The following is a 16,116-nucleotide window of genomic DNA, read 5'->3' as shown; positions in this document are numbered from 1 at the left end:
GGTCACATGCCCATGGCAGATGAAATTGTTACAAAAGAGTTACGGCAGACAAGTATAATATAACAACAATAAAGAAAAAGCTTACTATTAGTCAAAGCAAGCAAATAATTCCCAATTAAAGAAAAGAGCAGCACAACAATAGAAAATGCATTATAAGAAGAAATGATAATAAAAGAAAAGGTAACACCGATAATTAATCAATAAGATTAAAGGAGAAAATGTTAGTCTGTCGTGCTTAGTTGTATTACGGAACTAAGACCAAAGAGGGAACTACTTCCTCAATGTGGATAACCTCACAAGAAGGTCCTGCTATAGAAATTACCTACTTGGAGAAGATGAGCCTAAATGGCTTATGCCCGAGAAATCCTTAATCCTTGATAGAGGGTAGGCTTTTAGAGGGAGAGAAGGGATTAGCCTATTGGTGCATGTCTGCTATCATACTCTTGCCTACTCTCTGTTTTTCTTTCTCACTGTTTTCCTTTTCTAGGTTTTGTTTTCCCACTCTTTTCTTTTTTTTAGTTCTTGCTCGTGTAGTGTTGTGGTGATGGTTGTGTTGTGATATTGTGACTCTCTCATTGTGATTATTGCTATGATGATGATCCTACTGTGCACGGCGGAGGCTCCTATATACTGCCTGTCGTGACTGGTTTTTTAACATTTCACCCTTTAACCACTTTTGTCTGGGTGTGTCAGCTGCCACCACTACTTACCTGTGCTGGTCGTGCCACATCCCATTACTAGACAAAGAATTCTATTTTGTTTGCCTATTCACCATGGCATTCCCATCCGAAACGAGGTGGGCATTCTCTCTCACTATCCCTCATGGCATGCACCTAGTGGTTCCAACTCATCCTTCTCTCTTTTGGGTGGTCTGTCGTCCCAATAGGACATTTCCCCCAAAATAGTTTGAGCGGGAACTCCAAAATAGGCTTACTCCTTCTCCCACTACCAGACTATATCCTCTCCTACCTTTGACCCATATGGCCTACCACTCTTGTATTGGCTGGGTACAGGTTGATGGTGCATGGGCCTTGTGTGTGCTCCACTTTCGTGTGTGTTCAAAGTTTGTCTGCTGCTTATGCGTTTGCCATGGCATGAAGGCTCATCTGCGTGTTCTGTTACTCATTCTTGATCTTTTGTTGCGTGAACTGGTTTTTGAGTCTTCATTATTTATGGCTTGCTTCCTTCAAGGGCTGTGCCTTGCTTGATTGTAGGATTTTCTCTCCTTAACCCACTTTTTCCCCCTTCCATAGACTGGCTAGCATGCCTATCATGCCATTTTGTTATTCCTGCTGTGGTGTTATTTGATCCATGCTTGCTGTGCCTCTTTTGAGCCTGCTACATGCTTTTCTTTCACTTAATTACAGTGACCCAATATTGTCATTGGACTCGCATTCATGCTACTTGGGGCTTTCTTGACTCATTCCATTACTTACAGACTTCCTTGGCCCATTTCTTCCTTCTTGGGCATCCTTGGCTCATTTCCTTTCCTTGGGCATCCTTAACTCATTCTAATTCTGCATTTCCATGAGCTTTTGCTAAATCTTTAGGGCTTCCCTAGCCCAATTACCATATCATTTACTTTAGGGGTTCATGGGCTCTCCATCAATCCCTTACTCACTTACTTCATTACTTCAGGTCTTTTTTGGCCCATTCTTGCCTTCCATACTGTCTATGAGTTTACTACTTCTTTCTCTAGGCTCTTTTAGGCCCGCCTACTTCCTTTGAGGTTCATTTATTATTTTCTAGGTTTATGATCCATTATTACTGCCATTCGGGTTTAATGGTTTTTCTCCCAATTTGCTAACTCTTTTTTTTTTTTTTTTTCTCCATATTGTTGGGCTTTTCTACCAAAATGAGCATCAACAAAAGGTTCTCCAAATTTATACGCAATTAAGTTGGAGTTGTTTAGCGGTTCAAATTTGAATGTTGAATCATTCAGATATTTACTCAAATTTTGCATTACAAATATAATTGTAACTCAATTAATACTTGTTGGTATTTTTTTAATAATGATGTTTAAGGTTTAAATCTCTTTCTCGATCATTTTTGCTATCAAATTTAACCCTAAAAACCAAAACTTTGTTTTATATTAGGGAAATAAATGTATTAAATGCTATATATAGTAACCTCTATGAGGTTTCCAACTCATCAAAGCAATTTGCTGGGTCAACCAGACAGAGCCTGAAACTGCTTGAATGAATAAAGGAAAACTGCTTGAATGAATATGGTTTGCCGTATGGTGCAGCACACACCATATAGTTAAATTGTCTGCCATGCAAACCTGAACACCACCCAAAGATAATTTAATTTATATAAATAAATGTTTCATTCATTTTGCAAGAATAATAATAATAATATTGTGAAGTAACAAACAAAAACATGTTTTCCGAAAAAAAAGGAGAATGAAAAAGTAAGAAAAGACAGTGGTGCATGTGGAGCAATTCTTCCTCTTGAAAATATCTAACAAGGTGTATAGAGGACCACGTATATTTTACTTGATCTTCTTTCCTTTTGGACTGGATATTAACTTGAACTTAAAGTGTGAAACAATTGAATGATTGCACCACAAAACTACGAGAGTGATGCTAAATCAGTAGGGTTTTTGTCCAAATTAATAGCATCAGTAAGATTAGAGAAGCAATAAAAAAAAAATATTAGATATATAAATAAGCTTTAAATCTTATCCAACCAGCAGCAATATAATTTATCCTTGCTCATGAACTTTGATTGGTTATTTCTAATCCCATGTGACACGTGGTTGATGACGGTCAGCCAAGAGGATTCTCTAGCATCATCAAAGATGACGCAAGATTAAACTCAATCATAATCCCAAAGATTAGGCGTGTGAAAGGTTAATGATTGAATTAAGAGCATATTAGTCGGTAAAACCATAGCTAGTTTTGTGTCCACATACTCAAAATGGTCCTATTTGTCGCTTCCAGGAACAATATTATATTGCAGAAAACGTCAAGAGCACTATATCAAAAACAGTGAAAAAGAGTCTTTCTAAAGTTGCTTTGGGTCTTATTGGCACAGCCACAACTTAATGGGTGTTCTTTAAGGAAAATGAGCAGTCTTAACTTTGGTAGAAACTAGATGGGCCACCTCACTTTGAAATTTGAGGTCTTATACGGGGATCAAAATTAGACACGCGCTCTTCTTTTCAAGTTTTATTTCAATAAAACCCAGTACTAGCCACCAAAAGTAAAAAAAGGTTTTCATATTTACACCCTGGCCATTGTTAGTTGTTGCTTTCATGAAAGGAAAAGGGATACTGGCTGTTAGGTATACTGGCTGTGCATCATCAGTCATCACTGACCAAATCTAGTCGGATGCTGTTTCTTGTTAGGTGTACATGCATGTTTAGCGGATAAGATCCACAGTGGGTGTCATTCTTTCGTTCCTTGCCTGAACATGGCAATATAAAAAAGGATCTGTACTCTGTAAGGATCTGTTTGATATATTGGAGGGCCAGAGAAGGAACTTTCTAGGGTTTTCCCATATTCCTTTACATACCAAGGCCATGGCTATACTTTATTATGTCTTCACTTTTACTAGAGCTTTATTCTTTCAACATGGCAGGGCGTGACATGTACGACAGAAAACGGAATTAGAATTTTGTTATTTATATTTTTGATAATTTTATGCAATTTTTCACTGCATATAATGCTTTATAAGTTTAATTAGAGTTTTATGTCGTATTCCTAACCACCTTAGGAGGCTTTTATGGTTTTTTAAGTCTCTTTTTTTTGGTGAATTCCAACCCGTCTTTCCTTTTGAATTTGAAAAACTTTCATAGATTTGAGTTTATTTTTCAGAAGTAAACATGTTTTGCTTCTTGCGACCTTCCGCCTACGTCAATTGGTATTAAAGCCTTGTTATTACCCTAGTCTTATAATTAATAAACTTGAGTAGCAACTCCAGTAACAAAAATGTTAAAGGACAAGTTCTTCCGAACAAAATCGTTCAACTTCAATAAGAAACCCTACAATCTATTCATAGACGCACTCCTAAATACAAAAAAAATTGCATTCTTCGATGGATATAGATGTGTACATAAGTTAGATTTTATTGACTGGATTCTTGATTTGGAGGAAGGTTTTATGAATTGGGAGACCTATGATTAAGCAAAAGATCATGAGGAAGAAATTGTAGAGAAAATTGTCCAAGATTTTGATGAAATCAAATTAAATGACTACCAATGTCAAGATGCTATAATTTTAGTGGAAGACAACATATCAAATTTTATAGATTTTATTGGGGTTGAAGGATTTGATGCAATCATTGACTCTTATTTGATAAATATTGTAAATTGTATGAAGACCAAGGAAAAAAAATTTCAAATTTCTCGATTGATAACTTGCAAGTTTGGAAAGTAGAAAAAAAAAAGATTGAAATATACAAAATATTTGTTCACTTTGAGGACAAGTTTTCAAATCTCGAATATTAACTCAAGGACAAGATTTTTCCAAGTGGAGGGGGTTTGATGTAGGACTAAATATGAAATTAAATTTTTGTTATTTATTAATTTTGATATTTTCATATGTAATTTTCATAATGTTAGGTTTTGGGCTATTATTTCCTTGATTTTATGTGCAATTAATGCTTTTTAAGTCAAATTAGGGTTTTAGGACTTTTTCAAGCTGTGCTAGAAGTGCCTTAGGGTTTTCTAAGCATCTCTTAGAGTCAATTTGGATACAGTTTATTTTATTGAAAACTGAAAACACTGTAGCAAAATAATTTTTAAATGTGTGAATAGTGTTGTGGGACCCATTTTTAATCAAAAAGTTGTTGAAAAAAGAGGTTTGTGGGTCCCGTGAACAGTGCACGGGACCCACTGAACAGTGCCATTCCAGTGCAATGTGTGGACGTTCAAAGTGGTAGGTGGGTCCCGTGAACAGTGCACGAGACCCACTGGCAAGTCTATGTTCATGTGCTTCTAGTAAAAAAAAAAAAAAAAAGAAAAAAAAAAAAACGCAGACGCAAAACATACTGCTTTCATCTAAATCCAAACGCTGCTTTAGTAGCCCTATGACTACTTTTGTATTTAAACACATTATAGTCTTCACGGCAATATAGTTTTCAAATTAATAAAATTACAAATTTTTGTCTCTATTTTTTGGTAGATTTTAGGCTATCACTCCTTGTGAGAACCTACTATGGTCATGATCAGATAAAATTATCATCACTTTTCATTTAAAATGGATATATTATATAGTTTAAATTAAATTTTATAAATCTAAATGTATATCCAGTACTATATTATTTATTTAAATGATTTGACATTTTGTACATTGCTAGATTGAAATGCGAAGGATCATAATATATATTTCATTGTAAGATGCTTAACCAAAAAATTCGTGAGAAAGTCATCATGGGGGCATGATGTACCTGTAAGCTTGCGTTGCGCTCTTTGCTAAGTTGTAAAATAATACACAATCATGTTAATTACCACAGCTTAACACCATCGATAAATAACCATATCCATTTGTAATGGAAAAGTAATAAATTTAGAGAAAATTACATAATTATCTCTATAGTTTGGAGTAATTTCAAATTAAATCCTATATAAAAAAAAAAATCAATCAATTGATTTTTTTCAATTTTCTTCACAAAGAGTCACTCTTAGCTAAAAGTTAAAAAAAAATCAAGTAAATTTCACATAATACTTCTTTAGCCATTAAAAGACCCATCATATGAATTCCATGCACTACTTTTAGCAGTACAAAAGAAAAAACAAACAAACAAACCTATCGCAATATTGTTGGCATGAAATTGTATTTATTTATCAAAATGTTTAAGTTTTGTACTTTTTGGTCAAAATATATTATATGTAATTCCCATGAAAGGATTTTTGGTGTATCTAGATAGGTTCTAATTACATCATGTGAAGTTCTGTTACTCTTTTTTTTAACTGTAACTAATTGAGGACAAATTTGAAATGATTTAAAAAGTTAATGAATTTAATAAAATATATTTTCAATATGAATAGTGCAGAGGGTTCAGAAAGCTCAATACAATAAACTTATTATTCATGATTGTATGAATTCTAATTGTGACTCATTGATTACAATTCAACCAAAATATAAACATTTTTCTATTCTTTACTCCCTTATAAAAGCTCGGTTGGGGGTCAATGTACCAAGGGAATCAATACCGTACCGGAGGCTGTACCAGTTTAGCTAGCGGTACGATATATTTCGGATACCGATCAATACCGGTGTACCGTTTCGGGTTTACCACTATTTTATATATATATATATATATATATATATATATAGACAATGGGGGAGAGGGAGGGTGCCGTTCTGGGCAGCCTGGGTGCGGAAGCATAAATAGGGACAATGGGGGAGAGGGAGGGTGCCGTTCTGGGCAGCCTAGGTGCGGAAGCATAAATAGGTTACAAATGTAGTTCTGGTACAAGTGTAAACTGGGGAGGAGAAGAGAGCCATTTTGGTTTACAAAGTATTTCTATTACAAAGTAAAACTGGGGCTTTGAGGTAGTGAAACTAAGCCTTGTGAAAGGTGAGTCCTACTAAGCCTGCTGAAGACTGAAGCAAAGGGTTCCTTTTATAGCTGGAGGAAGCCTTGGTTCTGTTCAAAAGATTGCGGAAATCACGGAAGGTAAATTGCTTTTACTCTTGGGTGAATTCCTTTTCAACCGAAAGTAAATAGTAACTTCAATGATTCTGTCAGGGTACTGTTGAGTGAACAGTAACAGTCACAGTTCATGAACAGTGTTCTGTCCCCTTGCTTTTCTGAATAGTAACTCTGCACAGTGTTCTGGTACTGTGTAGTGAATAGTACTCTGTCGGCAGCTTTGCTGGTGCGGGTACTGTTCCTGGAATAGTAGCTGGGCTGCAAAGGTGGTTCTTGAGCTGTTCTGGGGCTTCTGGAGCTGTTCTGGAGCATCCGGGAGTTGCTCTGGAATTTTTGTAGAGGCAGGAGAGTTCTTTTTCTTCTGACTCTTGGCTTCTTGATCCCTAATTAGTATCATGGCCAGATGGGTATCCATCATAGGGATCCCATGAAGGATCATAATCACAATTATGCTCATGATACTTAGAATACTGATTACAAAATCCACAGTACAGGATAGGTTCATAATCTGCCTGCTGTGTAACTAATTGCCTGGGCTCAATGTAATCAATTATTTCAGTATGGAGGGCTGTGGAGTATGGCCTGGTGGTGAATACTGAAATCCTACCAGTATTTCCAACAAAATGGTAATTCTGCCATAGCTCGCTGGTGACATCTATAATCTCATTATTGAAGTAACCTCTCCAGCAATCTGCAAGAGCATCGGGGTCTTCGTAATAGAGATAAGAGTCTCCTTCATACTAGGGGCCATTATGGGTGTACCCATTGATGAGTACAAGATGGTGCGCAGGTTGGACAATCATCCAATTGTTTCTGTTCCATTGTGGGAGGGTACTCCAGCATCTGATGGAGACAAAAGGACTATTGATTTTTGAGACAACCTGTCGGAAAATATGAGGGAACTGGTTGATCTGGTCATGGCTTGTTAGCTTGATGAGCCTGATGAAACCATATTCAAACATCCGTGAAAGCCAGCTTGGATCTTCTTCAACGGACCAATCTTCATAATTGATTATTAGGCCGGGGAAGGGATGTTTCTTCTCATAGACCCTGTGGCTACTTCCAAAATATTCTTCCTAGGTTGACTGGATGAAGGCATTGTCAGTATCATTTGAGTCTTCACCATATACTGGGAAATGGGTGGTGACAAAAATTCTGAAATGCTTGAACCATAGGTCACATGATTCAGACATAGCCTTGCTTCCCAAGATAAGTACTGGTATATCGGTAGGCAAGTTGGCAACAGCACTTTCAAAGATAAGACTTAACCTAGCATAATCGGTACCCATAATAGTCGTTTTATCCATTGAATGGATATCCTCTTTGCCAAAGAGTTGACTAAAAGAAATCCGACTGACTTCAATTTCTGCCTCAAGGTTTACTAGGTGTATTTCTAGTGCTTTGAGGGTTTTTCGAAAAAGGCGGTTGTTGCTTTGGGTAAAAGCTCTCTGAAGGTTATCAAGGATAATTTTGATGGAGGTGGAGGGTGGAAGGTCTGTGTACACTCCATTCTTAAATTGGAAATTCCTGGATAAAACTTCATGTAAGGTGATGGCCATATTACCACTGGAAAATATTATTCTAAGTGGAACATGCTCTTGAAGGGATGTTGCCTCCCTGGGTTCTGATCCAAAAGAAGCACCTTCATGCCTTTGATAAGGAAAACCCTGGACAGGAGCTTTTCCTTTGTTCCTACTTAAAGAAGCCATTTTCCACTTACTAGTGGGGCAAGTAAAATAGGATATTCGCTTTTCTTCCTACCATGTATTAACAAAATGGTTATTTTTGAAAACATTTTTGTTAAAATCACGAGATTTTAAGGAGCAAATACTTTTATGCTGAATGCATGAAATGAGATATGATGAGGACTTATGAAGTTGTTTGAGGTTCAAAGAATCATCATTTATGAAGGTAGAGTGATCAAGGTTCTTTTCCTGATTTGGATTTTCTGAAGGAATTTTGGCATTGATGAGGTTAAGGGTCTTAGAGATAGAGACTTCTTGGAGACTGTTGATGTCTTTAGGCTCGGGGCTCCTAAGAAACTTAAACTTAACTAGTTGGCCAAAAGGATGGGTAGTGATTCCTTCACTATCTGTGATGAAAGGATACAACAGACACATGAATGGGTTTCCTAAGATGACCTTATCTGTCATATTCTTGACAAGAACAAATGTGGTTTTAAAGCACGCATTGTCTTGGCAAACATGTGCTTTTGGGATTTTGAATTCAATCTGCATTTTTCCTCCACTTGCGGAAGTTAACATTTCTTTGGTTTTCCGGAAGTATTTAGAGGGGATGATTCCTTCTTGAATGCAGTTGAGATTAGCGCCTGAATCTATTAAGGCTACTACCTCAAACTCAAAATCTCTGCTAATGACAATCCTGACTTTGGAGTGCCATTTCTGGAAGTTAATTCTACTGATGGTTTGCAAGAACGATCCATTGGTCGGTTCTTGTTCCATATCTGCAGTAGGGTTAACTGTTTCATCTACTTCATCATCAGAAGGGTTTTGTAATGAGGTGCCTTCCTCATTGCCTTGATGAGAAGTGGTTTCTAATTGTTTGACTCTTTGGTCCATGAGACTGTGATCAACCCTAAGGATGGTTAATTCCTGCTTAAGGTTTCTCACTTCTGATTTGGTATCTAGAAATCTTGTACCAGAACTACATTTGTAACCTATTTATGCATCCGCACTTTGGCTACCTAGAACGGTACCCTCCCTCTCCCCCATTGTCTGTAGCTTACCCCCATTTGGTATCAGAGCCAAGTTTGTGGTCGATAGTAACTGTTGTAAGTTACTGTAATTATTTTGAAGATCAATCAAGTTGGCTGGTTATACTGCCATAGTTATCCATTATTTTGTGGTTATACATTATTTTGAGTATGTTATCTCTAACAAATATTATTTTGTTTTACATCTATTTTCTTATAGCACTTCCACTCCCATACATTACATTTTTCATCTATTATTTCATCTTAGTTAGTGTTTACTGTTCTTTCTTTTGGTGGTAGGCTGAGCCTCCCGTTCATTCTTTCTGTTTATTATCTTATGATTATCTGTTTGAGCTAATCCTTTGCTTCCCAGTTATCTTCTTCCTTTTATCTTTGTTTTTAGCCCAAAGTTTGTTACAGATGTGTACTATTGAGAAGTGTCAGTCCGGTTCTGTGTCTATTTATTGCCCAGTAAGTCTAAAGTACCGAGGTTGAGTTTTGAACCTGAGCCAAACAGTAATTCCCGTGTAGCCAGGAGAGCGTTGAGGGTATGAGCGGAAAGGTTCGTGTGCGTCAACAATAGGGAAAAGCGGCAGTAAGTAGTGACAGTATTCACAGAAGGCATCAGTATCTTTGAGCACCCTGTTTCAGATCTAAGGTTAGATCCAGAAATTGGAAGATAAAGGTAGTCTAGGTTGTAATTGATTTCTTAAGTTTTTAATCCAGAATGATGAATAGGATGTTTAGAAGGAGTGATTCATCCACCAGCATTAGATCTAGCAGTACTACCCTTCCTGAGATCCCTTCAGATGATGGAATGGTAAACTCGGAGTCGTACCAGCTCTCAGATCTACATCAGAAGTTAGGAGATTGGAACATACCAAAGGTACCCACAAACCAGGTCTATAAGTCATCATCGTGGTCCTTGAAAAAGACTTTCAAGACAGACTACCATGTTAGGACTATAGAACAAGTTTACAGCATGAACAAGGAGTATGAAACATGCTACTTGTTATCCCCTGCAGCCATGAAAGCTCACAAGGACAATAATCATAAATTCCTTCACCTCGGTTTAGTCCAAGTTGGAGTAAAACCTTTGATCAGAGAAGAGTTGAACACCGCAATCCTTATGGCCCTTAGAGACACCCGTCATCTTAGATTTGACGACAGCCTTCTAGGTACCATGGAATCCAGTTTTAGCGGCAGACCAATTCATTTCAACTGTTTCCCCAATCTCACTGTAGCAATTGACGACCCTCACATCTTGAAGGTCCTCATCCTCAACATCAAAACCCATGGAACTTTCTTGTTACATGGAACCAGACAGCTTGCCCTTATATACAGAGTATATTATAAGTGCATGAGAACAAACATGTCTATCCAGGCAGTGGATAAGAGAAAGGTTGGTGAAACCACCCTTATCCAAACTCCAGACATTAGATCCACAGTTCAGGTACCCAGAACCCTGAAATGGTCTGAAGTCACATTCCCAGCATATTGGACTATAGATAATGAGAATCATCATCTACAGATCCAAAAACCCGTTAGGAACCCAGATCTAGATTTTGTCCAACAGCTAGCCGATGGAACGGTTAGACTTAGCTTTGACCAATCTAGGTTTAGGTCACCCTTAGAATATGATGAACCCAGGCCCAGATCTTCGGTAGATCTATACCAGGAACCAAAGTCTAGATCCATAGATCTACACCAACCTTTTAGGTAGCCAACTATCCACCTTAGAGATAGACCTGCATCCTAGTGTAGTTCGTCTAGTACACGAGCACCCTTTCCCACATCTAGAAGAGACTTAGGTCCACAGTTTCAAGGTGTAAAAGACCACTCCCAGGTTAGTACCCCTTGTTACACAGCCAAGCAAGACTCAGTTGCTGATCAAGAAGAAGACAGCACTAGTCAAGACAGTCTTAAGCCTCATTCACCATCAGGAACTGATATGAGAAATCCTATTCAGCAAGAAACTGAATATGACTATCAGCTCTTAGTGTTAAGGAAAGAGTTCACCCCTGATATGGATGCTCTTGAAAAGGATTTCAACTCTGAAAGAAACAGAGCCAAAAGAGAAGCCTATAGAGCCAACCATACCAGAGAACAAAAAGAAGAAGTTTTGGAGAAATGGAAACTATTCATGAAAGAGGTATCAAGTGATTATCCTTTCTTTGAATACTTTGAGAAACATTTCAAATGGCATAAAAAGTCTTGTGTCATTTCCAAAACCAACTGGAAGTTACTCCCCAAAAAGGATGCACCAAGTTCTAGCAAACCAGAAATTGTTAGGTCTAGCCATCCTCCCCAAGAAGCCCTACTCTTTAACCACCGTGGTAGTGATGTAATTGCCTCTCCCTTTAAGTGTGCAACAACCCCAGAAGAAAAGGTTGTCAAGAAGGTGATGGAGCAAAACAACTATACCAACCAGTGCTTAGGAGTCATTGGTAAACAGCTTAATAGGATAGAAGATAGGATTGACAATAAGGTTCTCCTTCAGCCAGGAAACCCTAGCAAACCAATCCAAACTCTAGAAAAACCCTTAGTCAAGCTCCCTACAACCAGACAAGCTAGCCTCAAGCCTAAGGACCAAACAGCCTTACAAATAGTGGCCCAAAAGCTTGATGATCTTGTAAAGAAGGAACCAGTCACCCCTTCACCAAATCCCACCTCAACCAGTAGAGACCCAAGGTTAGAAACCTTACATGCCCATACAGCCTCTAGCAGTTCTAGCAGAACCTCCTCAGAAACTGAAAAGGAGATAGAACACCTAGAAGACCAATTTCGAGGATTACAGGTAAACAAGCTTTACCAACCCAAGGTAAACCAAACCAGCCTTACCAAGAATTGGTATCCCAGACCTACACCCCCTGACCTCCAGTTTAAGGAAAGGTCCACCCAGTTCACAGTATCTAGTGGTAAACTCTATGAATGGAACATAGATGGTTTATCCAAACAAGAAATCCTAAACAAGATCTAACATATAACCATGGTAGCCAAAAATTATCTAAATGATGGCATCCAGAATACTGAGGTTGTAGAGCTCATAGTTTTAGGATTCACAGGAAAATTGTTAGTTTGGTGGAACAACTGTCTAACAGAAACATCCAAGGAAGACATCAAACATGCTGTCCAAAAAGATGCGGATGAGAACCCCATCTTTGACGAACGCATAGGATGAGGTGTTCCCGAAGGAGTCAATACCCTGATCTATACGATCATGAAACACTTCGTAGGAAAACCCAGCAATATCACATCTAGGATTTACGACCAGTTAAGTAACCTTAGATGTAAGAACCTTGGAGAATACCGGTGGTATGAAGATGTATTCACCACCCGTGTCACGCATAGAAGCGATTGTAACTCTCCATTTTGGAAGGAGAAGTTTATCAATGGCTTACCCACATTGTTTGGACAGAAGGTCAAAGAAACTCTTGCTAGCCCTTTAGGTGTCGTAGATTATGATAATCTAACCGATGGAGACATCTCAAGCACAATCCGAAATGAAGGAATGAAGATGTGTAGAGATCTCAAAATCCAGAGTCAATCCAACAAGAGCAAAGCCAAGTACGAAATATGAAATTTCTGTACCCAATATGGCTTACCTTTAATCATCTCCAAAAGAAAATCCAAACACAAAGGAGGAGAACCCTCTGAGAAATCCCATAGGAAGAAAACAACCTCCAAGCATTATAGAAAACAGAAGTTCAAGACTGATGATTTCTATAAGAAAGGCAAATCCAAGTCCACAGGAAAATTCATACCTAAAGCATCAGGAAAATGTTTTAAGTGTGGAAAGAAAGGTCATTTACAGAAAGAGTGTGAAGCTAAGGCCAAAACCCTTATCAACACCCTTATTAGTGACCAAACCAGTAAGGAAGAAATCTTCAAACTCTTAGAACTTGACCACTCTAAAAGTGAGTCCAGCACTCGAGAGAAATACCAGCTATATAGAACATCCTCTGAAACCTCTAGAGTATCTTCTAGCTCCTCTAGTGACACAGATGAAATCCTAGCTTGCCAAGATAGTTGTTGCAAAAACAAGACTATCAGTGTTCTTTCTAAGCAAGAAGAGCTGCTCTTAGATCTCATAGAACAGATCGAAGACCCAGTTAAGAAAGCTCAAAGACTTAGTGAGTTCCACAAAACCCTAGTTAAGGAAGCCAGTACATCCAAACCTAAGATTCAGGAACCCAAAGTTGATTTGAAAAAAATCTACAATAGGTTTACCAAATCCAAGAAAGAGATAACTGTCCAAGATCTCTAGAAAGAGATTAAGGATACCAAATTAGAAGTGAGAAACCTTAAGCAAGAATTAACCATCCTTAGGGTTGATCATAGTCTCATGGACCAGAGAGTCAAATAGTTAGAAAACGTTTCTCATCAAGGCAATGAGGAAGGAACCTCATTACAGAACCCTTCTGATGAAGAAATAGATGAAACAGTTAACCCTACTGCAGATATGGAGCCAGAACCAACCAATGGATCGTTCTTGCAAACCATCAGTAGAATTAACTTCCAGAAATGGCACTCCAAAGTCAGGATTGTCATCAACAGAGATTTTGAATTTGAGGTAGTAGCCTTAATAGATTCAGGCGCTGATCTCAACTGCATTCAAGAAGGAATCATTCCCTCTAAATACTTCCGGAAAACCAAAGAAAGGTTAACTTCCGCAAGTGGAGGAAAAATGCAGATTGAATTTAAAATCCCAAAAGCACATGTTTGCCAAAACAATGCGTGTTTCAAAACCACCTTTGTTCTTGTCAAGAATATGACAGATAGGGTCATCTTAGGGAACCCATTCATGTGTCTATTGTATCCTTTCATCACGGATAGTGAAGGAATCACTACCCATCCTTTTGGCCAACCAGTCAAGTTTAAGTTTCTTAAGAGCCCCGAGCCTAAAGACATCAATAGTCTCCAAGAAGTCTCTATCTCTAAGACCCTTAACCTCATCAATGCCAAAATTCCTTCAGAAAATCCAAATCAAGAAAAGAACCTTGATCACTCTGCCTTCATAAATGATGATTCTTTGAACCTCAAACAGCTTCATAAATCCTCATCATATCTCATTTCATGCATTCAGCATAAAAGTATTTGCTCCTTAACATCTCATGATTTTAACAAAAATGTTTTCAAAAATAACCATTTTGTTAATACATGGCAGGAAGAAAAGCAAATATCCTATTTTACTTGCCCCACTAGTAAGTGGAAAATGGCTTCTTCAAGTAGGAACAAAGGAAAAGCTCCTGTCCAGGGTTTTCCTTATCAAAGGCATGAAGGTGCTTCTTCTGGATCAGAACCCAAGGAGGCAACATCCCTTCAAGAGCATGTTCCACTTAGAATAATATTTTCCAGTGGTAATATGGCCATCACCTTACATGAAGTTTTATCCAGGAATTTCCAATTTAAGAATGGAGTGTACACAGACCTTCCACCCTCCATCAAAATTATCCTTGATAACCTTCAGAGAGCCTTTACCCAAAGCAACAACCTCCTTTTTCAAAAAACCCTCAGAGCACTAGAAATACACCTAGTAAACCTTGAGGCAGAAATTGAAGTAAGTCGGATTTCTTTTAGTCAACTCTTTGGCAAAGAGGATATTCATTCAATGGATAAAACGACTATTATGGGCACCGATTATGCTAGGTTAAGTCATAAGACTCAAAACCAGCTAAGAAGTGTTGTTGCCAACTTACCTACCGATATACAAGTACGTATCTTGGGAAGCAAGGCTATGTCTGAATCATGTAACCTATGGTTCAAGCATTTCAGAATTTGTCACCACCCATTTCCCAGTCTATGGTGAAGACTCAGATGATACTGACAATGCCTTCATCCAGTCAACCTGGGAAGAATATTTTGGAAGCAGCCACAGGGTCTATGAGAAGAAACATCCCTTCCCCGGCCTAATAATCAATTATGAAGATTGGTTCGTTGAAGAAGATCCAAGCTGGCTTTCACAGATGTTTGAATATGGTTTCATCAAGCTAACAAGCCATGACTAGATCAACCAGTTCCCTCAGATCGTCTGACAGGTTGTCTCAAAAATCAATAATCCTTTTGTCTCCATCAAATGCTGGAGTACCCTCCCACAATGGAACAGAAACAATTGGATGATTGTCCAACCTGCGCACCATCTTGTATTCATCAATGGGTACACCCATAATGGCCCCTGGTATGAAGGAGACTCTTATCTCTATTATGAAGACCTCGATGCTCTTGCAGATTACTGGAGAGGTTACTTCAATAATGAGATTATAGATGTCACCAGCGAGCTATGGCAGAATTACCATTTTGTTGGAAATACTGGTAGGATTTCAGTATTCACCACCAGGCCATACTCCACAGCCCTCCATACCAAAAGAATTGATTACATTGAGCCCAGGCAATTAGTTACACAGCAGGCAGATTATGAACCTATCCTGTACTTTGGATTTTGTAATTAGTATTCTAAGTATCATGAGCATAATTGTGATTATGATCCTCCATGGGATCCCTATGATGGATACCCATCTGGCCATGATACTGATTAGAGATCAAGAAGCTAAGAGTCAGAAGAAAAAGAACTCTCCTGCCTCTACAAAAATTCTAGTGCAGCTCCCGGATGCTCCAGAATAGCTCCAAAAGCCCCAGAACAGCTCAAGAACCACCTTTGCAACCCGGCTACTATTCCAGGAACAGTACCCGCACCAGCAAAGCTGCCGATAGAGTACTATTCACTACACAGTACCAGAACACTCTGCAGAGTTACTATTCAGAAAAGTAAGGGGACAGAACACTGTTCATGAACAGTGACC

The 16,116-nt window shown here is 38.3% G+C and overlaps 1 protein-coding gene across 1 annotated transcript; it reads left to right on the top strand.

Annotated features, from left to right (window-relative positions):
• The first annotated feature begins 12,536 nt into the window (after nt 1-12,536).
• On the top strand, nt 12,537-13,583 carry LOC126728193 (uncharacterized). Its single transcript, XM_050434058.1, has 2 exons — nt 12,537-12,883; nt 12,941-13,583. Exons 1-2 carry the CDS (start codon nt 12,537-12,539, stop codon nt 13,581-13,583), a joined length of 990 nt encoding a protein of 329 aa, XP_050290015.1.
• Nucleotides 13,584-16,116: the final 2,533 nt, after the last annotated feature.

Source organism: Quercus robur, chromosome 5 (genome assembly GCF_932294415.1).
Source record: "Quercus robur chromosome 5, dhQueRobu3.1, whole genome shotgun sequence".
In the NCBI taxonomy this organism is placed as follows: Eukaryota; Viridiplantae; Streptophyta; class Magnoliopsida; order Fagales; family Fagaceae; genus Quercus; species Quercus robur.
Note: the sequence above shows the minus strand (reverse complement) of the source record. Positions and strands in the feature narration are given on the sequence as shown.

Coding starts and splice junctions, on each gene's coding strand:
- LOC126728193 (XM_050434058.1), top strand. CDS start 12,537: ATGAAACACTTCGTAGGAAAACCCAGCAATATCACATCTAGGATTTAC. Junction 12,884..12,940: donor TCCAACAAGAGCAAAGCCAA/GTACGAAATATG, acceptor CATCTCCAAAAG/AAAATCCAAACACAAAGGAG.